This window comes from Petaurus breviceps, unplaced genomic scaffold (genome assembly GCF_028583685.1).
Source record: "Petaurus breviceps papuanus isolate PSGF00001 unplaced genomic scaffold, PetGlider_PUasm1.0 90165, whole genome shotgun sequence".
NCBI classification, from domain to species: Eukaryota; Metazoa; Chordata; class Mammalia; order Diprotodontia; family Petauridae; genus Petaurus; species Petaurus breviceps.
This window is the reverse complement of record NW_027187189.1, coordinates 758,674-783,303: the sequence shown is the minus strand read 5'-3', so window position 1 is coordinate 783,303 and position 24,630 is coordinate 758,674. Positions and strand designations below refer to the sequence as shown.

The following is a 24,630-nucleotide window of genomic DNA, read 5'->3' as shown; positions in this document are numbered from 1 at the left end:
GCAATCTTTCTGCCTCCACCTGAGGCCCTTAAGTGAAGGAGAAGCCTTCTACTTTTGGATAGTTGACACGAAGCCTAATTTCCTTCTTTATAGCCTCTATCCACTGCTTTTGGTTCTGCTTTCTGGGACCAAAAAACAAATCTAGTTCCTCTTACATATGATAGGCCTTCAAATACTTGAAAATAGCTATGTGTCCTGATTCATCTCTTCTCCAGGCTGTGTGTGTCCAGCTCCTTCAATCGATCCTCATATGGTATGACTCAAGACTTTTTATCTTCCTAGATATGCTCAAGCTTGTAAAAATAATCATAGCTAGCACATATCACTTAAAAGTTTACAAAGTACTTTACATGTGTTATCTCATTTGTGCCTCACAACTACTGTGGGAGGAAGGTGCTATTATTATCACCCCCATTTTACTGATGAGGAAACTGAGGCACAGGGCAATTAATGCCCTTTTTAAACTGTGGTATGTAGAACTGAATAAAAATGCAGATATGTTCTGACATGTACAGAGTAAGCAGGACTATCATCTTATTCCTTGAAGTTACTCCTCTCAATGCAGTCCAAGATCAAATTAGCAAATAGCTAACACATCACAATGCTGACTCACACTGAGCTGGCATACATGAAAACCCTCAGACAAAATGCTGACTAATCATACCTCTTTACTCCTTACTTAAGAGGGTGATTTGATCTGAACCTAAGCATAAGATTTTGCAGTTATGCCTACTGAATATAATCTAACAGGATTTAGTATTCTACTCTAGCCTAGCAAGATAATTTTGGACCATCTCTTACCTACTGTGTTAGCTCTTCTCTCAACTTTGTGTAATTTGCAAATCTTGTAAGCATGCCATCTATACCTTTATCCAAGTTATTGACAAAAACAAGAAACAGTACCAAGTCAAAGACAGATTTCTAGGGCATTCTACTGGAGACCTTTTCTGGCAAACCATAAATGTCTACTCTTTGAATACAGCCATTCAAAAGGTTTCAAGTCTCTCTAACCAGACCACACCTTTCCCCCAAGACTACGTAATATTTTGTCAAATGCCTCTGACACACTAATTTAGTAATCCAGTCAAAAAAGAAAGTTAGGTTAGTTAAGCATAACTTGTTCTTGATGAAGTCATATATACTCCTTGGAATCACTGCTTCCTTTTCTAGATGTTCACTAACCATCTCTTGAATAATCTATTTCAGAATTTCCCCAGGAAATTAAGGTAATCAAAGAATGACAGGCAGGTTTTCAATGAAGAAATCTAAATTACATATAGTCATATGAAAAAATGTTCTAAATCATTATCAGTTAGGGAAATGCAAATTAAAACGACTCTGAGGTATCATCTTACACCTACTACATTGGCTAAAATGATAGATGCCCTTCAACTGGGGAATGGCTAAGCAAGTTGTAGTACATGGCTGTGAAGGAATGCTACTGTGCTATGAGAAATAATTAATTGGTCGATTTTAGAAAAACATGGAAAGACTTGGACCTACAAAAGAAGATGCTATCTACCTGACAGATCAGGTGGGTAGGACTAGAAGCTGATCTTTGAACAAAGTTGTGGAAATGTCTTCTTTAAGGATCTTTTTTAAACTCCTATGATGACAGAAATAAAGTAAGGAAACAGGAGCATATATGAGACAACCTCTCAGGACTTTCTATCACAGATCATTACTCAATTCATTTGTAGACACATCAAAGGAAAGTCCCCAAGTACTACCCCCCAGCAGAAGCTGTGGAGCTAACAGGCAGGTGATTTCTTTTTTTGGGGGAAGGGGGTGAAGGAGAAGTGAGGCAGACCTGTGCACACATGATGATGAGGTCGGTGTTGGTCCTAAGCCAATCCAAGAAGACTTTCACAGCAGGAAGAAGTCCTTCTGCCATCAAGATTCGAAGCTTCTCCTGGATGCTCCTCTCATTGTGACAGGAGTGTCCACTGGACACACTCTCTTCTGACTCAGAACCATCATCAGATGCTAGGGTGGAGGAGAAGGGACAAAGAGCCAAGATGAAAGACTTGATGTCTGGTATCTTAAGCCTGCCATCTCATTTCTTTTAGGTTCAGGCTAATGTGCCTGGCTGGCTATGGCTATTTAAGGCATTACATGAGGTGGAAAAACCTCTGCATCTGGAGTCAGATGACCTGGGTTTGAACCTTTGTCTTACCATTTCCTGCCTGTGACCTTGGTTAAAGTCACTTAGCCTCAGTTTCCTCATCAACAAAATGATGGGGTTAGACCAGAGGACCTTATAATTCTTCCCAGCTCTAAATCTATGATCCTATAATCTCTGAGTTAGAAGAAAAGGCAGACAGGACCCAGCTCTCCTTCAACGACACTGACATTCAAATAAGTTTCAAGTGTCCCACTATGTGTCAGTTTCTCTGGCCCCATACCTGCCACATGCAACATAGAGAACCCTAAGGTTAGGGGCAGGAGTGATGGAAGAGCAAGAGGAAGAAAGTGTTTGGGAGCTGGGAGTTGAGCATATAAAACTAAAGAGAAGTAAAGATCAAGGAAGCCTAGTATTTCAGATCTCTGAGTGAACAGGCTGTTACTACAGGAGAAAAAGAATTCAAATTGCAATAAGGACTTCCTGAAAGATAGAGTGGGGAACATTAAAGGCTGGGGCAACCTCCCAGAAGAAGACAGAACCTCCCACTTAAATAAGTCCCATTTGATACAGACATAGGAACCAGGGCTGGATAATCCCAAGAGTTTTAAAATACCTGGTTCAGGTTTTTCCAGGTCCCCATTGATGCAGGCCCTATTACCAGCAGTAGTCCGAGTTTCATTAGAAGGCTGTAGAAGGATGTTACTGAAGGTGGGGGCTAATCGGAAGCAGCGTTTGGTTTGGAACATCTGAGTGGACATGGCTTGCAGGTTACTGGCAATACTGGCCTCATTAGGACCCAATGGGCCATTGGAGGGGTCAGAAGCTTCTGGCCTGGACTGAGGGGGGTCTGGGGCCATAGGCCGTGTTCCCTCCTCATCTTCCATGTCCTCTAGGTCTGAGCGTGACTCCTGGCTGTTCATCTCTGAGTCTGTCTCCGCATCAAAAGCTGTACCCCCACCCTCATCACTCTTATCTGAGGCACTGTCTGAACCTTCACTGGCCCGGGCTGAGTCATGGCTTGAATCTGAGTCAAAGCCTTCACTTAGGTCACTGTCATCACCAGCCTTGGGTGGGTGGTGGCGTCTCCGACGAAGGCAAGACAGGCGGGAGAACTTACGACTCTTCTTGGCCTCACCCACTCTTGGTGCTGGGGGAGGAGGCTCTGGCTCTGGCTCCACCTCCTTCTCCAGCGGTTCTTTGGGTTCAGGCTCATCTGCGTGAAGAAGTGATATGACTGAAAGACTGAAGAGAGCTCAGTAACAAGATAAAGCTTAGGGTCTTCTCCCTCCATCCAACAGCACCTTTTCCTCAGTTCCCCATCCCTGACTACTCAGAGAATGAGAGAATCTCAGTTAGAAGGGATGGGAGGCCATATAATCCAATCCATATTTGAATTCTATGTATAGATATAGATAGATATCTCTATCTATCTGTATCTTCTCCCCCTGCCCCTTTACATAATGTCCCCTCCTCTGATGACTTTCCTCCGTCCCCTTCACTATTCTCACACCTGTCCCATCACTCTGGAATGCTGGCACAGGATTTTCTCCTTCTTCTAGCTCTGCCTGTAGCCGGATATTGACGTGATTGATAAGATGGGAGAAGAAGGCCAGGGTGAAGGCAATGGCAGCACTGTACTGCTTTGATCCTAAAATTAGAAAGAGGGAAGGGCTTTAAGGGTTGTAATCTAAGAGTACCCTTTGGGAGACAAGGATCTTAGCTTTCCTATTCCCATACATGTAGCAGCTAAAAGAAAGTCTCATGCAGCCCTCCCAAGTTCCTACTCCATTTTACCTACTCTGTAAGCTGAGGTCCCCTCCACCCTGTGACCTCAAAACAACGTTATACTTTTTGTTCCACATATAGCCTCTATTAACTTTCTGTGGCCACTGAAATACTCTCCTGCTCTAAGCCTCGACACAGGTTATTTCTAGCAACCAAGGTCCCTTCAGCTTTTCACTCTATCCAATCCCGTCTCATTTCCCAAACCCTGCCCTAGATTATAAGAAAGATTTCTTAGTCTGATTATACCCCATTCCCTCAGGGGGGATGGAGAGAATTCTAACTGGCTGGAATCTAAGCCTTATTCCTGGTTCTGAGGGCATATTGTCGTCTCCTCTCAACTAATTGGAATCTATCTGAGAGCAAGATTTTTTTCCCTCCTCCTTTAGCTTCCATTACAAAGCTCAGTAGAGGACTGTAGTAGAAGGGGGCTGCAGAAGGATTGCAAGCATGGGACTTACTGGCTATGTACCTAGGTGAGGACAAGCTGTGAAGAGGGCTTCTATGGAGCCTGGAATCCAACTAGAGGCTTAAGAAAGTCTGATAAGATAGTTACCTGCTCTCTTCAAGCTGTGAACACTCATGAGGCAAATGATGACCATACGGAAGATGAGAAGGTCAGGGAGAAAAGAATAGCCATTCTCATACTCCTCCTCATCCTCACTAGCCAGAGTGAGGTTGGGTGAAGAGGGCAGATAGAAGAGACAAAGGTTGAAGTCCTCCAGGACTGACTGGCAGAGTGATGTCAGCTCTGAGTCCAGGGTGCTAGATAGATGCCAGGGAAAACAGAGGTGAAAAAGGTCAACGGTGACAAAGAAAGAGGGAAAAGAGCTTTGTGAATAGGATCCAAAAAGAAGGCTGAGAGGTAATGGCACTCTATGCTCTAAAGGACTGTGTGAGACAGGGCCATATCTCATGTCTCCATTCACATGTAAGTGGATGGGGGACTACTTTCCAGAGAGTAATTTATCTAAGTAAGAAGGGAACAGACTCTACTGTGCTCCCCCTAAGAATGAAAGTTAGACATCAAGAAAGAACTTCCTACCTATGACTAAAGGATCTTAAAGTGAAAGAAAACCCCCTCACTTTTCTGGCTTGGGGAAGGGGATTTCCTACACTGAGGTAGAATTTGGCAAGAGCATCTCTCATCCCTTCCAGCTCTCCTCAGTTGGGGTGCCCCCCTGCATTAAGAAAGGGAAATACAGCTTCTTGCCCAAATTCAGAGCTTACAGACTCTTGCACATACCTGCTCTTGGGCTGCAGAAGACTCTGCAGATACATAAAGCTCACCAGCAGCCTCTTGATGTCCTTACACCTGAATTGAGAAAGAACAAATAACTGTTGCCGAGGGCTCTGGAGTGGTGTCTATAGTTTCAGCTCTACAGAATCCCTCCTTCACTTGGCTCACCGCTTCTTGCTGGGAGACAGTTTTCGTGTCTCACATTTCTTCAGCTGGTGGTACATTTTGGCTGCCTTGTCATACAGCCGCTTGAGGTTCCCATAAGCCCCCTCAAAGGACACTTCTGACTGGATGCTGAGGGAGAGGCAGAAAGGCATTGTAGCTATAACTTGACCGAGTCAGGGGAGCAAACGAAGTAAAAGACACTTGTTTAAGATTTTGGGAAAAGATACTATATCATGAGAGAAGGATTACAAATTGCACTCATCCTGACCTTCCATGTCCAGCCAACTCTAGATCTGGAGACAAGTGCCATTAGGAAAAAGAAAATGCCAAGTCAAAAAATCTACCTCCTTAAAAATATCTTTCTAGATGAATCTGACAAGAGCAGATGTCTTACCTCCCCTGTTTGAAAATGGTAAGACCAAAGCTATTGTCCTCCATCTATGAATTTACTTATTCCCATTCCTAAAACACATTAGCTTTGAACCTATATGTTACTTAAGCACAATAGTTAAATATTTTTTTTAATATCTTGATTTAATGCTGTCATTTTTATTTGCCTCTGTTCATCATATGGGTCTGCTCATGAATCTTAGAAATTAGAAAGCAAGCTTCCAGAAGGTAGAAACTCCATTTAGGTATAGATCACGTATTGCCATATGGCAATGTAAGAAAAAGAATTTAATCCTATGAACTTGATATAGCAAGAAACTAATTCTGTACACACACAGACACACCCGCAGGAGAAGGTTACTCACCACCTTAGGTAGCAGTACATGGCTTCTACATTGTAATACTTGCTGCCTGCCAGGGTACCCAGCTGATTGAAGGGCATACCTGGTAAGGAAGAAATCAGACAGGATAAAGCCAGAACATCTTGTCCTAGAAACGTGAGATCCCTAAGCAACTACTGAGAACACATGATGAGGTGGGAGAAAGACAATCAAATGCTAAGTGGAAATCTCTTATCTCTCCTTTCATTCCTGTCCAACTTAAATTCCCCTGCTCTTGGTGACACCCCTGGGGAAGTTGAGTCCCTCATTTTCTACACTAAAGTGCTCTAAAGCATTCGGTTCTGCTTCCTATTCTTCCCTGTTACACCAAGAATAAGCAGGCCTTTTTCCTCCAGGGGAGGTACAGCTCCACAAGACCATGTCCTATATCTCTTTCAACATCCCAGTCTACTTTTTCTTGTCTGGGCCACCTTTCCTGTTAATGTCCATCCCTTCCATTAGCAGAGTTTTTTTTTGTCTCTTCTCATTCAATGGCAACAAGCCAAGTATATCTCTTTTTCTAGAAAATCTTCCTTCAAAGAGTTACAATCATGGATGTCCTGGCTCTTCCTACTGCTCTCTTGAATTCCCTTTAACGTAAGGAGGGGAAAGAGTGAGGGAAACTCAAGAAGGACAGAGTAAAAATATCAAGAGGAAAACTTCATCAATAGAATTTGAAGTTATAACATTATAGATATCAAGGGTAAGAAGAGGTGAAAGAAAGTTTGAACAGTTTCCCAATCTATTTTCAACCTCTTCCTCTATGGAGCTCAATTTGCAAAGTGGTTAGGAATTTTCTTACAAGAATGATGATGCTGGATCAGGAGAACTAATGGGATGACACTTACCTATCTGAGGGGCCACTGACAAGGCTTGGTAATAGAATCTCTCAGCCAGTTGCTCTGTGTCCACACCAGCTAATTCATTCTGATATCGGGCTAAGGGGAAAATGGTGAAACAGTTGAAAGTTAGCATTGGCTTCTCACTTTCAAAGGAAACTTGCCCTCATCTCAGAACCCGTTTAGGGGAGGTGCAGCAAGAGATAAAGAAACTTGAGCTGAAAAGCAGGCAATGCTTTAGGTCCCTGGAACAGTCCCAATACATTGTTACTATTGATAAGTTGCTCATTACCCTCCCCCACCATTGACAGGATATCCAAAAATGAGTGAGTGTGTGTGTGTATTTGAGAGAGAGAGAGAAGTGGGGAGGGAGGGGAAGAGAGAGACCAAGACCTAATTATTTATACCAATTTGGGAGTGGGAGGTGGTGAGAAATGTTGCAAGGATAATCTAGGTCAATGGATAATCCCCAAAATATCTATTTGGTTTTGGAATATATCATATGGCTGGGAGTAAGGAGGGCAGAGAGGAGGATGGGAGAGAAAAAGCAATACATTTAATCTTCCCAAATATGCTTTGCTTAGGCTCATATTACATAGTTTATGTTCCCTAAGCATACACAACACTTGGGTGGGGAAGGATTACACATTTGTAGCAGATAATCCATAAAGTAGATAATTGTCTTGGCTACCTGATAAATTACTGTCTGGCCTGGAGAGAGTAGACAGGCAAGTGGACACTCTAGACCTAGAGCGAGGTAACTTACTGAAATGTGCCATTTCTTCTCTAATACAGAGCTAGTTATCTCTGAGGTTCCATGAAGGAAGACAGTGAGTACCTTCTTCCCACACAATAACTTACAGGGACAAGAAACATCAGTGGTAAAGCGATAGATATAAAATTAAACTTTCTCTAACCTACCATGGAAAAACTCTAACATCCTGAGAGTTCGAATCTACTTTCTTTTCTTCCTCATCATTCACTGACCTTCTCTGTATTATTGAAAGGTAGTGGGAAAATGGAGTTAGGACACAGAGAGAAGCAGAATGAGAGGTTAAACTCCTAGATCACATGATACACCAGGCAGAGGCAAAAACTTAAGCAGCTTAGCTCTTAACCCAGGGTCTGACTGCTCCCTGTATCGAAAAAAGAAAGACATAAGGAAAAAAAAAAGATGCAGATTCTTACACAAATCTCCCAGATACACCAGACATCGGTGGCAAGCCATCTGAGCCCAGTCCATCTCTTTCCCTGAGGCAGATACTGGCTTCTTACAACCTGAGAGAGAAAAGCCTTTGAATCTATTCTCTGACATCAACTCATATCTTTACCATGCCCTGTAAGTAAGAGTCCTTTCCTAGGCACTGGGGAGTGGGGGGAAAAAATAGGGGTAGGAGGAAAAGATCTAGTAGAGGGAGGCACTACTTGTCTTTGGGAACTGTCCTAGCTAATGGGTAGGAAGAGGACATAGGAAAGGACAAGTATAGAAAATCCTGGCAGTGCTTTGGACATTAGTATTAAGAGACTAGAATGAACTAGGCATTCTGAGGAAGTTTCTTGGAAGAGAAGGTTGAAATATGGTTGGGATGGATAGAGCAAGAAGATGTGGGCAAGGACCAACCTATGTGAAGCTTTAGAAGTGGGAAGGGAGAAATGGGGAGCAGGTTTACCTAGCTGAACCAGAAATTCTAAAAACGAGTTAACATTTATTTGAAAAGTGGGAGGAAGAGAGGACCTAAGAATAAGAGAGAGAGAGAGAACCCTAATGGAAGAAAGCCTAGGAATCTGAACTAAGGACTTGATATTGGAGGCAAGGCACAAATATAACCACTGTCAGTTCTGGAGCCAGACAAAACAAGTATCTCATATTAGAGGAAAATGATCTTGGCTAATGGATAACTGATGAATGTGTGGTCAGGGAGGAGACCACTGACAGATCCCAGTGACCACGAGATGATGGCAGCATAATCAACAACTATGCCTTGAGTTATAGGAGTTCTCAAATCCTTCCCTTTTATCTTGAGTTGCCTTGATGCTCAATTCAAAGAACTACTGAATTTTGGGAAGAAGTAATCCTTTCGCCCCTCCAACTCCCTTGCCTTGTTCACTCTCCTTCCTGTTTTAGGGAGCCAGATATCTTACACTGGGAGGCTAGAGAAAGAGGACGGGGGAAAAATTTTAATACAAGGTAATTGAGCTGGACCAATCAATATCAGGAAATTAATTTTTTGAAGATTAAGTTGGAGAACTACCTTTATAAAAAAAATCTTTGTTTATAGAAGATTTGCTGAATGGGAAAGAGGAAGGTGTACAATCAGAAATGAACATCATATAAAAGCAAAAGCTATCAATAAGTCTTCTCAATGTCTTCTGCTCCAAAGAACCTTACTAGGGAAAGTAGGCGAAGTGAGCAGTGAAAAGAAAGCCTACTTCTTTGGAGAGCAAACAGCCAACCTAGGAAGGGGTGAGGATTATAGTTGCCAACATACCTGTTGGTGGAGTAGAGATTTGTGGTACTTTGGAAAATGCCTATTAGTAATTTCCAAAGGTTTTCTTAAATGAAACACTGGAAGGTAATTCCCAAAGCCAAAAGGAAAAAAAAAAGGCTCTGGCAAAAAAAAAAGGATTAATATACTTTGTTCAACCCAGAGCTACCCAATGTCATCCTTTCTTCCCCCCTTTTCTAAGTCAGGTTGCCACCACCCATCCCAAACTAATTGGGAGTCCCTTCCATTCCTTAAGATTTTTATATCTATTACTGTGTTTTTGTTTTGATACCTCAGAATCTTATCATTTTTAAAAACCAGCAGAACTGCATCCTCAAGTTTTGATACAATTCTTGTAGAGGGTGTGTAACATGCTCTCCTTGCCCACATTCCACCTCCCACTAAAAGAGAAGTCCTTGAGACTCACTGACCTATTAGAGGGTCGGTGACATGAGTCCAGTCAATGCAGCATTGCAGTTCAAGCTGGTAGTGGGACTGGATGTAGAGGAGGAGATGCTGGTAGAAGCCAATACCAGCAACCAGGTGTGTCCTGTAGGCACATTCCAAGGTGCTCCGGCTGTGGATGTGCTGGGGGGCAGGTGGATCAGGGAAGGGGAGGGGCCGGCTAAGCAAAGGGCTCAGGGCACCGCCCCCCACCACCCTGGCCTCTTAGATAGGGGGGATATGCCTACAGTTTTAAAGCCCAGGATGAAGTTTACCCTCACCACAACCAGAACATCTATCTTCCTACCCTCCATCTCAGTTCTGTTCTCTAGCACTGGTTACCTTCCTCCCCTAACTCTCCAAATCCAGAGTGATACTATTTCCTCTTGATCCCCAACTATGTCAATAAGCTTCTTCCCAACACTCTTTTCCATTTCCTCTATCCCACCCTCTTTGGCCCTCAATTGGCTCTCCCTCTTCCTAGATGCTGCTCCTCACTGTCTTTCCTCCCCCCAGCTCTACCTCTCCTCTTACCTTTTTGTTGGTCTTGATAAGCTGTATAACCTCATAATACACCTTCCTCCACAGTAGCTCCTCTGCTTTCCTCCCATAATCCACTGGATGAAGGAACATAAGCTTGACACAGAGTTCACGAAGCCTAGGAGGGCGCAGAGGTTGGGAAAGAAAACTTTCTGAAGTTATCTGAAGAGAGGAACTGGCTACAAGGAGACATTTGATAACACACCTACTACACAGATAATTATGCTCTCACTTAAGAGACAAAATCTAAAATGATACTGAGTATCACCATTCCAAAAAAAAAAAAAAACAGAAGTCCCAAAAGACATGTAAGAATTTCAATAAACTACACATCTTCTTCCTAACATCTTGTTCTCTTTTCCTCTAATTTTTCTTTTTTTCTCCTTCCCTCCAGGGTGAAATACAGACAATCCCTCCTCATGATTCAAATGCGGTTCCTATCTCCAATCTATGGGATATGAAAACTGAAGATGAAGCAAAAAAGGTAACTCAGAGCTATTTCCTCTTTCCTCCCACCAGAAAAAAAAAAAACTAAAGATATTGGGCAGTCTTTCTTATTAGGCTATCAGGATACTTCTGAATTTGACATTGCTTACTAAGGATAAGAACAGGGCAAATGGGGAGGGAGAATTGGGAACTGTTATTTGGCGGTTGCCCCAGCTTACTTGTTCCTTAAGCTAATGTTCTCTGGTTTGAACACTTCTTGGTAAGCAGTTTTGTTGCAAAGGATGAGGTCAAGTCGATGCACAGCCTCCACCACTGCCCTGAAGAGAAATACAAGAAAGACAAACCCTGGGCCATGAGTATGAGGTGGCATGTGTAAACGAACTAGGATTAGGAAAAAGGTTAAAGGAGGCACCATTCAAACTGAAGAATCCTTAGAACCTATTCTTTGCAAAATTATCATTTCTTAGCCACAAAGAAAAGCCATTCTTAGTGTCTTCCTTTGCTTTAGAGTAGCAACTCTAGGGCTTCTGAAGGGAGAGGACCTAGGAGTGACATTATACTAACAAGCAGAGTAGCTCTCACTTCAACTACTTTGTCTTTGGGTTGTGGAGGGGCCATAGGCAGTCTTTACTGTTCCCCTATGACCTCTGAAGAGGAAAGACCAACCTTGCCAAGACTCCTAAGCAGACCAAGTTCTACTCCCCTGCCTGGTTGGGGGCAGGCATTTCTGCCTCCCTGTCAGTGGCCTGGCACCTAGACAGCTATTCTGGTGCCAGCAGGGTAGCTGCCAGCACCTGGCTAAATGGTTATCAAGGCCTTTTAACAGGCAATCCAAGAGCTACCTAATATCGAGGAAAGGGACAGGCAGACTTCTGGCAGCAGGATTAGGTACCCCAACTTGTATCAATCATTGTCCCCAAAGAGTCCCAACTACTAACTCAGTATATGTTTTATTCTAACATGCTGTCCCCTCTCTGGGTTTTCTTCACACACTCTTATATGGCTTTCCTAGCTATGTGACCACTTCCCCATAGCTATATTTTCATCCATATTATAACACCCACCTACTTTGTGTATCCCAGGGTTCTCTCCTGGGCCCTTTTATCTTTTTCTCTATAATCTCTCACTTGATGATCTCATCAACTCCCATGGAGGCTCAATTATCATTTCTATGCAGATGACTCTCAGATCTACATATCCAGTCCCAGTCCCTCTCTCCTGAGTTCCAGTTCTTTATCACCAACTGGCCCCTGGACGTTTCAAAACAGAAGTCCCATTTCATGGAATCTCAAACTCAGTACCTCCAAACCGAACTCATTGTTGTTGCTCCCAAAGCCACCACTCTTCCAAACTTCCTTATTATTGCTTTGGTAGCCACCACCCTACCAGTCACCCACATACGCAAGGTTGGTATCATTCTCAATTCCTCATATTCTACAAATAATCTGTTAGTTGCCAGATCTTTGTGATTTCTCTTGCCACATGTACTGGTTATGTATTCTCCACTCAAACAGCCACTACTAAAATTTAGGCCCTGAAAAACTCTTGCCTTGATCATTGCAATAACCCTCTAAATGGTTTTTCTCCCTCAAGTCTCCCCTTAGTTTAACCCATTTTCCACAAAGCTGCCAGAATGATCTTCCTAAAGTGACAATCTGACCACATCACCCCACTTTTCAATAAATTTCAGCAACTTCTTATTGCCTCTAGAATAAAATATAAAATCCCTTTAAGCATTTAAAACTCTCTGCCCCCTTCCATCTTTTCAGTCTTTTTACACATTACCCTCTTCACTGATTCTGTGGTCTAGGCCACTGGCCTATTTGCTGTTCCTGACACATGCTACATCTCCATCTCTGTGACTCTGCACTGGCTGTACCCCAGGTGTAGAATGCTCTCCTTTCTCACTTCTGCATCTCAGAATCTCAGGCTTCCATCAAGACTCAGCTCAAACCTTTTGAAGGAGGTCTTTCCTGGTTCCCCCCAGCTGTTGATACCTTCCTCTTTAAGATTACCACTTCATCTCTCCTTGCACGTATATATCTTCCATATATTTATCTATATTGTTCCTCCATTAAAATCTAAGATCCCCAAAAGCAGTCTATTTTTTCTTTGCATCCCCAGGGCACAGCACATTGCCAGGCACAAAGTAAGCACTTCAAAAATGCCTGTTGATTAACAATTGGGGGGGAGGGGACCAGTGTGTGAGTGTATGTGAAAAGAAAGGAATCTCTTATTGTGAGACCCCTACGACTTCCAATATCCCTTTCCCTCTTACTCATTCACTCACAGAGAGGTGGGGGGAACTCCTTATTTTACGCCTAAAGAAATTAAGGGGGGCAGCTAGGCAGCGCAGTGAATAGAGCACTTGGAGTCAGGAGGACCTAAGTTCAAATCCAGACTCAGACACTTAACACTTACTGGCAGAGTGACCTTGGGCAAGCCATTTAACCCCAACTGCCCTGTCTTCCCCTCTCCAAAAAGCAAAAAAAAAAAAAAAAAAGAAAGAAAGAAATTAAGGGTCAGAAATACAGGTCCTACACTTATACATGGAATCCTTTCTCTACCTACAGAATTCAAAAAGACACCTTACCCCCAGTTCTCTTCTGCCAAATGCCTTTGCTACATATAAATAATGACAGGTGATTGGATACTTCAAATGTCATGCTTGAAGCCATGCACAGATAGAATTCCAACATCTTTACATGCATGTGCTAACACACCAGTTTAAGCACTTTAAAGTGGTGGTTTTTAGAAAGGACTAGATTCTGAGATGATTCAGAAGAGGGTCAGAACAACTACCAGGTGCAGGAGATTAGAGAGAAATCTCGCCCAGTGCCTGCCCACGCTTTGTGTGACAGGCAGCAGTGACACCAGGCAGCACTAAAGAGACACACGTGCCACCCCCAGCCTGCTCTTTATGCATCCAGGGACTGCTGAGGGGCAGCTCAAGGTGGGAGCCTTGGGGCTGCTGGATTTGATCACTGGACTATTTTTGGAGCAGCTTGTATCTCCCCATGCCCTCTGACTGGCACAGCTGAAACAGGCACAATGCCCACTTGCTGAAGAAGACACAATAAGCCTTGACTCTTTCCCTGCTGTGATGCAGCCTGAGGATATGAAGAGTTGCCTTCTCCCGTCCTGAGCTCCCAATCTGGAGCAAAGTACAACCTTAGTTCTGGAATAGAAAGCTTAAATGTAGCATATGCCACGAGGTGTGGTACTTTATAAATCAGACTAGGCATAAAATGTGGAGTTAGCCACAAGGCTGAGAGAAAAAGGACCCAGGAGCCTCCAGGTACCCCTACAGCATACACATCAATCACTCCCTAAGGCCCATGTCCAATATAGGACAGCCTTTCAGTTCCCAGAGCCAACCTGTGCGTCCGACTTCCACAATCCCTCCCCACTGGATCCCCCCAGCTCACCCTTCCCTTTTCCTGAGTTTTCTCTTGCAGGTTGAAGGCCGCGGCCCCTCCCTCCCCTTCCTTCCCACCAAAGGAATGCCAAGGATCTCACTGTCACCAATACTCCTCAAGCCCTATTTTTATCTTCTAACTCCAGCTCCTCAAGGGGCCTCAGTCCCAGGCCCGACGCCACCCCAGATTTCCTCCACGTGTCTAACCCACCTCCTACTCCAACAACTCCACTCTTAGACCCTAACCCAGAGCTCCAAAGTCCCGCCCCTCCCAGCTCCCTCCAAAATTCTACCCTCCTCTCCCCTTTTCCATTCGCACCCAGGATGATCCCGCCCTTTTAATGTAGCCCCGCCCCAGCCTGCCTTTTGGGCCCCCCCCCCGCCCCCGCTTTTCCCCCCTAGTACCCCCCCCCCACCTCCAGCGAGTCCTCTCCCGCCCCGGACCCTCTCACCGGTAAAGCCGCTTAGTATGTAGGACCTTGGCCTCAGGCTCACTGCTCTCCGTTGCGGGGGTGCCCTGGCTCATGGTGCCCGGGGCCCGGGGGCGGCTCCCGGTTACAAGCCCCCGCCACCCGCCTCCACTGCCGCCGTCTCCGGCCGTAGCCTCCGCCGCCACCGTCGCCGGCCCTGCTCGGCCGCCATCGCTGTGAGGCGGCTGCCCGCGACGGCTCCTCCTCCGGCCACCAAGTCTCGCGAGAATAGAGCTACTACGCCAGTAGCTTCACTGCCACTAGATCTTGCGAGATCTGGTCTCTTCCGGTGGGCTGGGAGCTGCCAATACTAACTCTGGGCAACATGGCCGCTTTTCTAGCTTCTCACGCTTCGCGAAAAACTTTATTGACAAAGCCGATGAAAAGGACAGAAGACAATTCAGAGGGCGGAAACTAAGAGAGTGTAGGTCAGGTCTCTAGCAGGAGGGCTCCTTGTGACCTTATTCTCCTATGGTCACATAGTCTATTCTTCTGCTTTTAAAATCTGGTGCAAGGAGATGAAAACTCTCCTCTTCTTCCAAAGATTTAATTCCACTGATTTCCTCCTCCCTGCTTCCTGCTTCACGATCTCCAGCCTGAGGTTATTCTATGAGCAATTCCCCTGATTCCGCGCAGGTCTTCTTGCTCAGACCAGCTCAGACCAGCCCTGGTTTGCTTCGTCTAACTCAACCCAGCCCACCAGAATTTTAAGGACTTTTGGGAAAGGGCAGCAGTCCTTTATTCCACTCTCTCATTTCTGTGTCTCCTGCAAGCTCCCCCCTCCCCACCAGAGGTCTTGGTTGTTGTCCAACCTTCAACCTTCCTGGAGATTTAGCCCAGTCCCTAGGCCGGAAAGTGGAATGGAAACAGTTTTTCCATCTCATAGTCCAGGACCCACAAATACCACATTAATATCAGCCAGTCCAAACCAATTTGGTCACATAGACACAAACCCATCCTCCTAGTGCCTTTTCCTAGCAAGCCTCTACTACTAGTATAGATCACTCCTTAACACGCCTAATGTGGCCACACCTACACCTTTGGGACAGTGACCCTTTCTCTCTCTTTTTTTTTGTCGGAGGATTCCGAAGAGTGAGGGTGGGGCCTTCCCCTTTAATCCCAGCCCCACCTGCTCTGGTCTGACTGGTTCGGAGCTGCAGGTAAAGGGAGGGAGACACGAAGAAATACCTGCAGAGCCAGTGGGGAGCTGGAGCAGCTCTTTTCCCGGATGGGCCCTGGGATCTCCCTTCTATCTCTCTAGATGGAAAGTAAGGGACGCTATGGGTTCGGGGCGCGAGGGGGAGGTGGACGTGGAGAACTTGAGGGAAATCAGCCCAGGTGAGGATTTGGAAGAAAAGGAAGGAGGAAAGGAGGGGAGGTGGGAAATAGACGGGAAAAGGGAGATAGGAAATGTTCAGTGATTGGAAAGATTTCCCAGGTGGACAAAGATTGAATCCTTAAACTTTATGAGTGAGATAGGAATTTGGCCAAGTGACAGAATGGGCTGTTGCAGTGGTGTTTGAATTTCCACCTACCCCACCAAGCTCTAACCATGGGCATTTTTCTGTGGGTACTGTTCATTTCTCAGGTGTCCAGCTTAATACCGAGGGGTATGTGTGTGTATATGTATGTGGTGGGGGGGACCTTGTGGGGAGGAGATTGGGAAGTTGGGAGCCTCCAGTTTTCAATGGGAAAAGAGAGGGTATGGCTATCTGAATCTCCAAAAAAATACTTAGCAGGAATAGGGACACAAGATCAATGGGGGGGGGGGGGGGTCCTGACCGTTGGGGTGGTGGGGTGGTAGGCAGAAGGAGGGGCTGAAGATACTATATCCTCCATTCATTCTTAGATGTTGATGGCCATGGCCAAGACCAAACCAGTGTTTTGAACCGAGGGAAGGAGGAAAGAGGCCTGGATTAACAGGGATGCCTGGGTTCTGCCTCCCTAACTCACCCTTTCCTGCTAATGTCAAAATGTGACTCCATTTCAGTTTCCCCTTCCCAGGGAAATTTTCACACTTTCTTTCCAACCCACAACACTGTGTAAGATCTAGGAGAGAAGGGGATTAGAATCATAGATATATAGAATTTTCAAGCTAGGAAGGATCTGAGTTAAATTTCCAGGTTGCTTACAGACCATTTTCCTATGGTGCTCTCCTTAATGACATGGGCACAATCGTTTAGGGAGGGTATGGGGACCTCTGGCCGCCAGAGGAAGGCAATGACTTAATTTTGTCAAGCTCCTTCCCCAGTACTGGTACTAAAGCTCTCTCTCCCCATGAATAAAGAAAATACTTAACAAATTCTCCATCTGCTCCTCCTTAGGGTGACGGCAGTCCAGTATTATACCCCAGAACCCAAGCATCTGGGCCCTTCCTTGCCCCAGCATGACAGAACCTGAGACACTGGCTCTGCTGGAGGTAAAGGGGAAGGATACCCTTGAGAAGAATTTGCCCCAGTCCCTCATCCTTAATGGACTCAGATCAGAGGGGGAAGATGGAGAAGAGCTTGCCCCTTGTGAGAATGAGACTGGGAAGGTTGGCAGTGAAGCTACTACTTTGCCCTGGGTGAGGACATCATTAGGTACTGGCCCCCAGCCCAGTGCCCCCTTCCCAGACTCCCCTGGTTGGCAGGGATGTGATAAAGAGCCTATTCTAGCTGAGCTGCCCCTAAAATCAGAGGAACCAGTTGAGGAAGACATTAACCTGATGCCTGAGCAGGCGGCTCGAGCATTTGTGCCAATTGACCCACAGTGTATTGAGAGGAGGCCCCAAGAAGAGCTCATTGTCAGCTGTGAAAAAAAGGTGGAGGGTGAGTGCCAGGCCTTTCTGTTGCCTCGGGCTCCCCGATCAGATCCCCCTGAACGGAAGTGGGCAGAGGCAGCAGTTGTACCCCCTGCCCGCTGTAGGAGTTGTGGAGGCTGTAGCCGTGAGGGCTTGAGGGCTGTGGCCTCTTTTGGGGCTGCTCTTATCATCTTCCCCTGCCTGTTATACGGAGCTTATGCCTTCCTGCCTTTTGATGCCCCCCGGCTGCCCACCATGAGTTCTCGACTTGTCTACACGCTCCGCTGTGGGGTCTTTGCCACCTTTCCTATAATTCTAGGTGAGTATTTGTGGGAGAGGAATAGGCATTCCAGGGGGGCACTAGATGCCTTTTTTAAGGGGTAGCTCTCCAAGGAGGATGAACAAGCTTAATCTGGTACAGAGAAGGTAACAGTGTGTATGTTGGGATGGGGTAGGATGAGGTTATGATGGCAATGTTTAGACATGGGATGTGGGGAAGTCTAGACATGGGAACTGGGCTTATCAAAATTCTGAAAAGGCCATAGAGTTTAACTATTGCAACTTTCCTTCCCCATGCATATCAGGCCTATCCCTCTTTCCATCCTAAACCCCCCTTTTCCTTATTCTATGTCCTTGGACTACTCCATTTAACACTTTCTCCCCCCCCCCATTTCCATGTTTTGAGTGCCCACCCCACCCCAGCTTCCTATGCTTTTGCACTTCCCATATGCCCAAGTGCTCATTACCTCATTTCTTCACCTTCCTTCCTCCAGCAACCCTAGTCTTTCTTCCAACTGCTTCTCCTGGATCCTTTCCCATTACTTTTCCCAACCTCCCTCCTCATCTTCCTTCCCCATCCCCTTCATATCACAACCCCATTGTTTCTTAACCCAGGGCTTTTGGTCTATGGTCTCTCCCTGCTGTGCTTCTCTGCACTCCGTCCCTTTGGGGAACAACAGAGAGAAGTCGAAATCCACAGGCAATACGTGACTCAGTCTGTCCAACTCTTCATATTGTATTTCTTCAACCTGGCTGTCCTCGCCACCTACCTGCCCCAGGATATCCTCAAACTGCTGCCTTTACTCACTGGCCTCTTCGCCATCTCCCGGTGAGTTTGGGGTGAACTGAGTATGCGTATACTCTGTAGAAAGGTTAGCAAAGGGGAGGAGAAAACCTAGACTATTTTAATCATAGAAAATTCTTCCTTATAGCAATCTCTGGAGTGACCGTAAACAAATGTATTGCCTCTCTCACATGGCAGCTCTTCAGGTAGGAAAATGCTGCCCAGGGCTGCCATATCTTTCCTAAGTATTCTTTCTGGGAGAAACATCCCTATTGCACTCAACTGATGATCATGAAAGATGATTTATAGACCTCGTAATGTCTTTGTCATCCTTCTTTTGGCATATCCCAGTTTCTCAGTGTCCCCCATTGAAAAAAAGTCTGAAACTAAATACAATACACTGAATGCAGTAAAACTCTCCCTTTTTCAGAACCCCATAATCTTTTAATGCAGCCTCAAAACACACTAGCTTTTCTGGCTGCCTGTCGTACTGGTGACTCACATTGTGGAGTAAAAGCCCCAGGTATTCTTCACATAAGCTGATGTTAACCTCTAATCGCCATCTTCTATTTGTAATAGACTTTTTTTTTAACCCAAATGCAGAACTTTACATTTGTCCCCGTTGGATTTTAAGTTCCAGCCTATTAAGCTCTTTTTGAACTTCCATTGAACTATCCATAACTATCTTCCTGTTATTCAGTCATGTCTGGCTTTTTGTGATCCTGTGGACCATACTGTCCATGGGGGGTTCTCTTGGCAAAGATACTGGAGTGGTTTGCCATTTCCTTCTCCAGTGTATTAAGGCAAACAGAGATTAAGTAACTTGGCCAGTCACACAGCTAGTAAGTGTCTGAGACTGGATTTGAATTCAGGTCTTTCTTACTCCAGACCCAGTGCTCTATCCACTGAACCACCTGGCTGCCTCCAAACCATCTTCTTAGATCCCTTCAATATTACTTAATTTGTGTTATCTAGGATGTCCCAGAAGTCTTAGTGCAGTTTTTATCCCTAGATAAACTCATACAGTGCTCCAATATTGGCCAGTTCCACTCCATTATATATCAGTTTGACATATACATTGTCTTTGCTATCAGGCCCCTACCAACAATAATGTGGTCTGTCATCTTTTTATTTTTCTTTCTGGAGGGCAATTGGGGTTGAGTGACTTGCTCAAGATCACACGGCTAGTTTTTGTGTGTGTGTTTGTGTGTTGGTCTGTCATCTTTTATGATTGAAGATGTTTATCTATCTATATTAATAGTATCTATCTTTTAAGTTTCTCTAGGAATTGGGAAGAATTTATAAAGATTCCTCCTTTTACTTACCCAATCTTCCTTGTGAGTTAACGTCAATGTATTTACCCTCCAGTATGGGTTGGTCCCAAATATATCACCTTTGCTCCTACTTTTAAGTTTTTATACATTAATTAACCCTAACCTCTTACCACAGTTCCTTTATAGTGAATGGGGATGGGATTGGCTCTTACCCTGAAACCTTGACTCTTCCCTGACTCTATCTTTCTAGTGGAGTAATACTGTAATCTATCCTTGGCCGTCCTAAAAATGTGGAACAAGAGACAATGACTTAGCTAAAGACATAAATACTTAAATCGAAGGAGGAGCTGAAACTGGGAGATCTCGTTAATATGTTGGCTAAAAGATCTTGAGGGGCTTCAAATATGTGTTATAATAAGGTGAAATTTAATAGAGATAAAATAATCCTACACTTGAATTATTAAAAAGAATCAACTGTGCAGCTACAGGATGGAGTGACTAGGCAACAGTTCTCACAGAAAAGACCAGGGACTTTTAGTGGACTGCAAGCCCAGTACCAGCTGCCAAAAAATAACATCTTCTTGGGCTGCATCAATAAAAACTTCGTGCCCAGAATGAGGAATGTGATCCCTCTGCTGTACTCTGCCCTGGTTAGGTGGCACATGCAGTATTAAGTTCAGTTTTGGATGCCACATCTTAGGAAGGATAATGTCAAGCTGAATTGAGTCTAGAGCAGGGTGACTGAGATGGTGAGAGAACTGAAAACCAGGCCATTTAAGGAAGGAGGGATGTTTAAACCTGGATAAGAGAAGATAAAGGAGAGGTGATAGCTGTCCTCAAATATTTGAAAGGCTGTCATGTGGAAGAAAGGTTAGGCTTGTTTTATTCTTCAGGTTTCAGAACTAGGCAGAGGCAGATTGAGGCTTTATCCAGGGCGTCCCAAAAAGTCTTGGTGCAGTTTTAAGTCGGTAGCTTAATCCTTTTAGGACATCCTGTATAATGAAAAAACTTCTAGCATTTAGAGCTGTCCAAACATTAAAGAGGCTGCTTCAGAAGTTAGTGGATTCCTTCTCGTTCAGGGTCTTTAAGCAGTTGAGTCTCTTCTAATTCTGGTATTCTCTTTCAGGCTGGTGTACTGGCTGACTTTTGCAGTGGGCCGGTCCTTCCGAGGCTTTGGCTATGGGCTGACCTTCCTGCCGCTGCTCTCGATGCTGGTGTGGAATCTTTACTACATGTTCCTGGTGGAACCTGAACGTATGTTCACTGCCACAGACAGCCGACTTGACTATCCAGATCCTGCTAGAGCTGCTGACTACAAGCCACACCTTTGGGGGTGATACCTGCTTCACCTGTTCTTGATGTTCTCCCATTTCCCCCCAAACCTTAGGGAACTGAGATGATCCAGAACTCTTTACCAAAAGGATTTTGGATTATTGTGACCTTTGGACTAGTTGCCTTGACAACCCTGACTTGGATATTACCGGTAGGGGGGTGGTGGTGGGAGGAGGGGGCAGGAAACACGGACAGCAGAGGTCTTACACTGCCTTAGGCAACTTCATCCCAAAGCCTTTTGAGGCCTATTACTGCCTTGATTTTTCAGTAGCACTAGTGGGAGGAGTTCCTGCCTCCTAGAGAGGAGAGAATAGTTAGGGGAAAGCAAAATCCCTGTCTTTATTAGGTCTTAATTGGCTTAAGAGAAAACCTGTGAAATAATAAATCAGTTTGAAACAGGAGGTTGTCGTTTAATTTCAGCTGTATCTAAACTCTTCATGACCCCTTTTTGGGGGCTTTTCTTGGCAGAGATATTCCTTCTCCAGCTCATTTTACAGATGAGATGCTGAGGCAAACAGGGTGGAGTGACTCACCCAAGGTCACACTGCAAATGTCTGAAGCCAGATTTGAACTCATGAAGATGAATATTCCTGATTCCATGCCCAGTGTTCTATCCACTGTGCCCACCTAGCTGTCCAAAACAAACAGCTGATGGAAGTTTTCTCATTAGGACCTGAGAAGGGGTTCCCTTAAGTATCCCCTTAGTGACCTTTATATCTTAGCTGGAAGAAACATGTCATAACCTTTCAGTCTCCTCACTTGTAAGATGAGAGCATTAGACTCCATGATCTCTAAGGGCCGTTCCAGTCCTAAACCCAAGATCCTAGATGAAGTCCAAACAGTTCCAATTTCACTGCTTTGGCTGGGTTGCCATCCTCCCCTTCCTAACATGGGTTGCAATAGTGACCCATTTACCTATCTGTGAGTGGTAAAGTTAGCCCTGTCCCCAAAGTGAGTTGTGGCAGTGTAAGGCTGAGGTATTGATGTGTGCATGTGTGCAAAGGAGAGTGGGACAGGGAGGGTAAGGTGTTTTTAGACAGGTCCATTTGTAAAAAATGATGTTGGGGAGAGGGGAAATTGGAATGGAGTAGATCACCATATTATTTCTCTCTTCCTTTTTTTTTTTTTTTTTTTTTTTTTTGGAGGGGGGAAGGCAGGGCAATTGGGGTTAAGTGACTTGCCCAAGGTCACATGGCTAAGTAAATATTAAGTGTCTGAGGCTGAATTTGAACTCAGGTCCTCCTGATTAGAATAGAGCTGGTGCTCTATTCACTGTGCCACCTAGCCACCCCATGTTCCTTCCTTTTTAAAGAAGCTTACTTGCTCATTCCCAACTATCAGAAAACGATGATGCACAGTACTCATATCTGTGGGTGAACCTGCAATGGCAATGGGGAGAATTAATGTCTTCTGGGAGCCTGAGAGGCTTTTTCCCTCACCCACCTCTATCCCCCTCCCTCAACATACACCAAGAGACTCTAAAGCATGGTGAAAAAATAAATATATATTTCATCTTCACCCTTCTAGGAACCCAAAGATCAGGGGTTGTTAGGCTTCTCAATGTTTTGATCCTGGTATGTCACACACTCCCAACCCAAATACTAGAAAAGAATGGGGGGGGGAAGGGATCCAAGAAGGTCAATATTAGGCTAGAAGTTAGGTGCCCCATCCCTCTTTCATCATTAACTGGTTCTCCTGCTGTTCCCTTGCCCAGGGGAGACCTGAAGAGACTGAGGTTTGAAGGTTCTGTTAAAAAAAAAAGGAAAGGAGTCAGGGATATTGGCATTAAAATGAAGAACAGGGCCCAGAAACAGAGGAAGAGAAGGTATGATGTCGTTTCTTCCTTATTCCAAGGTGTATCCTCGTTTTCACCCTAGTGTGCTACAGGGAGGAGGGTCTGGAAAGGCACATGGAGGGAGGGAGGTCAGCACCTCAGTTGATTGGTTCATACTCTGAGTAGCGTCTATGTCGAAGCAGCAGAAGGCCCAGGCCACCTCCTACCAGCAGAAGTGCAGGGAGCCCCAGAACCACTACCATGATTCCTAGGACCAGAGGTGAGAAGGAATCCATTGGGGGGATTCCTATGCCCAAAACAGCTGACCTAGGAGATGAGGAAGAAGGAAGAAAGAAAGTTTTGGTTTTATCCCTTGTTTCTACATCAACCCCCATACCCTCCACTCACTACCCACCTGCCCAACTGAGAATTCCCTTTCCATCCCCTAGATTCCACTTCTCACCAACTGAGGTAGTACTGGTCCTCATAGGCAGGACCAGTAGAGTCTCCAAATGTCAGGTTAAAGGCGCAGAAGTTAATGGAGGGGCCAAAGAAGGCTCTGACAGTAGCTGACTGGGGAAGTAGGGTAGCCAAGGTGGGACCAGGAGGGGATACTCGGCAGGGTAGGGCTTTTTTCCAAGTTGGTTGCTTCTGTGAGAAGGCTACTGGCCGCCACTGTAAGAAGCCTTCTGGTGGGGAACGCCACAGTAGCTGATCCAACTGAAGGGAAAGAGTATAGATCTGAAAAGGGACTCCTGTCATTTACCCCTCTAAAATCTCCCCCGGGGCAGCTAGGTGGTGCAGTGAGTAAGAGCACCAGAGCACTGGCCCAGAGTCAGGAGAACCCGGATTGGTTCTGGCCTCAGATACTTAACACCCACACAAAATAACTGGCTGTGTGACCTTGGGCAAGTTACTTAACCCCAATTGCTTTAAAAAATAAAATAAAATCTCCCCACTCCATACCTCCATGCATCCCCTTTCCATCTACTATCCCCTAAGTACTTATTAGTAGGGCCAAGGGTAGGGAATTAAAAAGTGACATTCCTAGAACATTTTAAGGTTTTGAAAAGTGCTTTACACACATTATCTCATTTAATAGAAAAAGATGTCTCTGCAATGTTTAAAAAAAAACTGTTGATTACTCTCTCCTTGTGGCTACTTTCTCCTCCCTGGATTTTGATGATACTGTCCTGCTGAGCTTCTCTTTCTACTCTGCTGACCAGTTTTTCTTAGGTTTCTTTTGCAGGATTATCCATATGCCCCCTATGTGCTGATGTATCCCAGGGCTCTGTCCTTAGTTCTCTCTCTGTGATTTCATTCACGTTTATGGATTCGACTGTCATCTCAATAGAGATGACTCCCCCACCTGCAGATTACTCTCTTGAGCCCTAATCCTGATTTTCCAACTGCCTGCTGGTTGTCTTTACCTGGATGCACCACAGGCATTTTAATCTCAACATATCCAAAGCTAAACTAACTTCCCTATTTCTGTCAAGAGTACCATTATTCTTTCAGGAAGTCAGGTTTGCAGTGTGGGTCATTCATTATTGACTTTTCACTTTCACTCATTTCCGAGGGAAGAACTCAGAAGACATGATTATAGCTAACATTTCCATAGTGCTATGTACCAATGTGATAGTAATGGCAATTAAAGATTCCCCTGTATTGGGCTTGGT

General features: G+C 44.9%; 3 protein-coding genes and 1 long non-coding RNA gene across 9 annotated transcripts in view; 2 read left to right on the top strand and 2 right to left on the bottom strand.

Annotated features, from left to right (window-relative positions):
- Positions 1-14,934, bottom strand: part of SMG5 (SMG5 nonsense mediated mRNA decay factor) — a 29,568-nt gene extending 14,634 nt beyond the window's left edge. The window contains exons 1-13 of one of the 3 annotated variants that reach the window (XM_069107611.1): positions 14,709-14,934; positions 11,057-11,155; positions 10,386-10,509; positions 9,839-9,995; positions 8,110-8,199; positions 6,931-7,020; positions 6,068-6,146; positions 5,316-5,441; positions 5,154-5,222; positions 4,464-4,672; positions 3,636-3,773; positions 2,739-3,338; positions 1,811-1,986 (exon numbers count right to left, since the gene is read on the bottom strand). In XM_069107611.1, the coding sequence (XP_068963712.1) occupies positions 1,811-1,986; positions 2,739-3,338; positions 3,636-3,773; positions 4,464-4,672; positions 5,154-5,222; positions 5,316-5,441; positions 6,068-6,146; positions 6,931-7,020; positions 8,110-8,199; positions 9,839-9,995; positions 10,386-10,509; positions 11,057-11,155; positions 14,709-14,782 (2,031 nt within the window). In that variant the 5' untranslated portion in view covers positions 14,783-14,934. Of the gene's footprint in view, positions 1-1,810; positions 1,987-2,738; positions 3,339-3,635; positions 3,774-4,463; positions 4,673-5,153; positions 5,223-5,315; positions 5,442-6,067; positions 6,147-6,930; positions 7,021-8,109; positions 8,200-9,410; positions 9,526-9,838; positions 9,996-10,385; positions 10,510-11,056; positions 11,156-14,708 lie in introns of those variants that run through there. The other 2 variants (XM_069107612.1, XM_069107614.1) reach the window with 2 other exon arrangements.
- A 904-nt stretch (positions 14,935-15,838) lies between these two features.
- TMEM79 (transmembrane protein 79) lies at positions 15,839-21,578 on the top strand. Of its 3 annotated transcripts, XM_069107619.1 has the most exons (5): positions 15,839-15,994; positions 17,051-17,145; positions 17,479-17,827; positions 18,403-18,616; positions 20,972-21,578. In XM_069107619.1, exons 2-5 carry the CDS (start codon positions 17,113-17,115, stop codon positions 21,180-21,182), a joined length of 807 nt encoding a protein of 268 aa, XP_068963720.1. In that variant the 5' UTR covers positions 15,839-15,994; positions 17,051-17,112; the 3' UTR covers positions 21,183-21,578. The 3 variants fall into 3 exon arrangements, with proteins under 3 accessions (XP_068963720.1, XP_068963718.1, XP_068963719.1); XM_069107617.1 differs by having other exon boundaries at positions 17,051-17,827; XM_069107618.1 differs by lacking the exon at positions 15,839-15,994 and adding an exon at positions 16,046-16,064 and having other exon boundaries at positions 17,051-17,827.
- A 1,083-nt stretch (positions 21,579-22,661) lies between these two features.
- The window catches only part of GLMP (glycosylated lysosomal membrane protein), a 4,399-nt gene continuing 2,430 nt past the window's right edge, over positions 22,662-24,630 (bottom strand). For both annotated transcript variants that reach the window (XM_069107615.1, XM_069107616.1), the window contains 2 exons: positions 23,415-23,671; positions 22,662-23,278 (listed from right to left, as the gene is read on the bottom strand). In XM_069107615.1, the coding sequence (XP_068963716.1) occupies positions 23,110-23,278; positions 23,415-23,671 (426 nt within the window). In that variant the 3' untranslated portion in view covers positions 22,662-23,109. The remainder of the gene's footprint in view (positions 23,279-23,414; positions 23,672-24,630) is intronic.
- LOC138176764 (uncharacterized) overlaps positions 23,680-24,630 on the top strand; it is a 1,358-nt gene continuing 407 nt past the window's right edge. Inside the window, exon 1 of the long non-coding RNA XR_011172384.1 lies at positions 23,680-24,586. This is a non-coding gene — a long non-coding RNA (uncharacterized lncRNA). The remainder of the gene's footprint in view (positions 24,587-24,630) is intronic.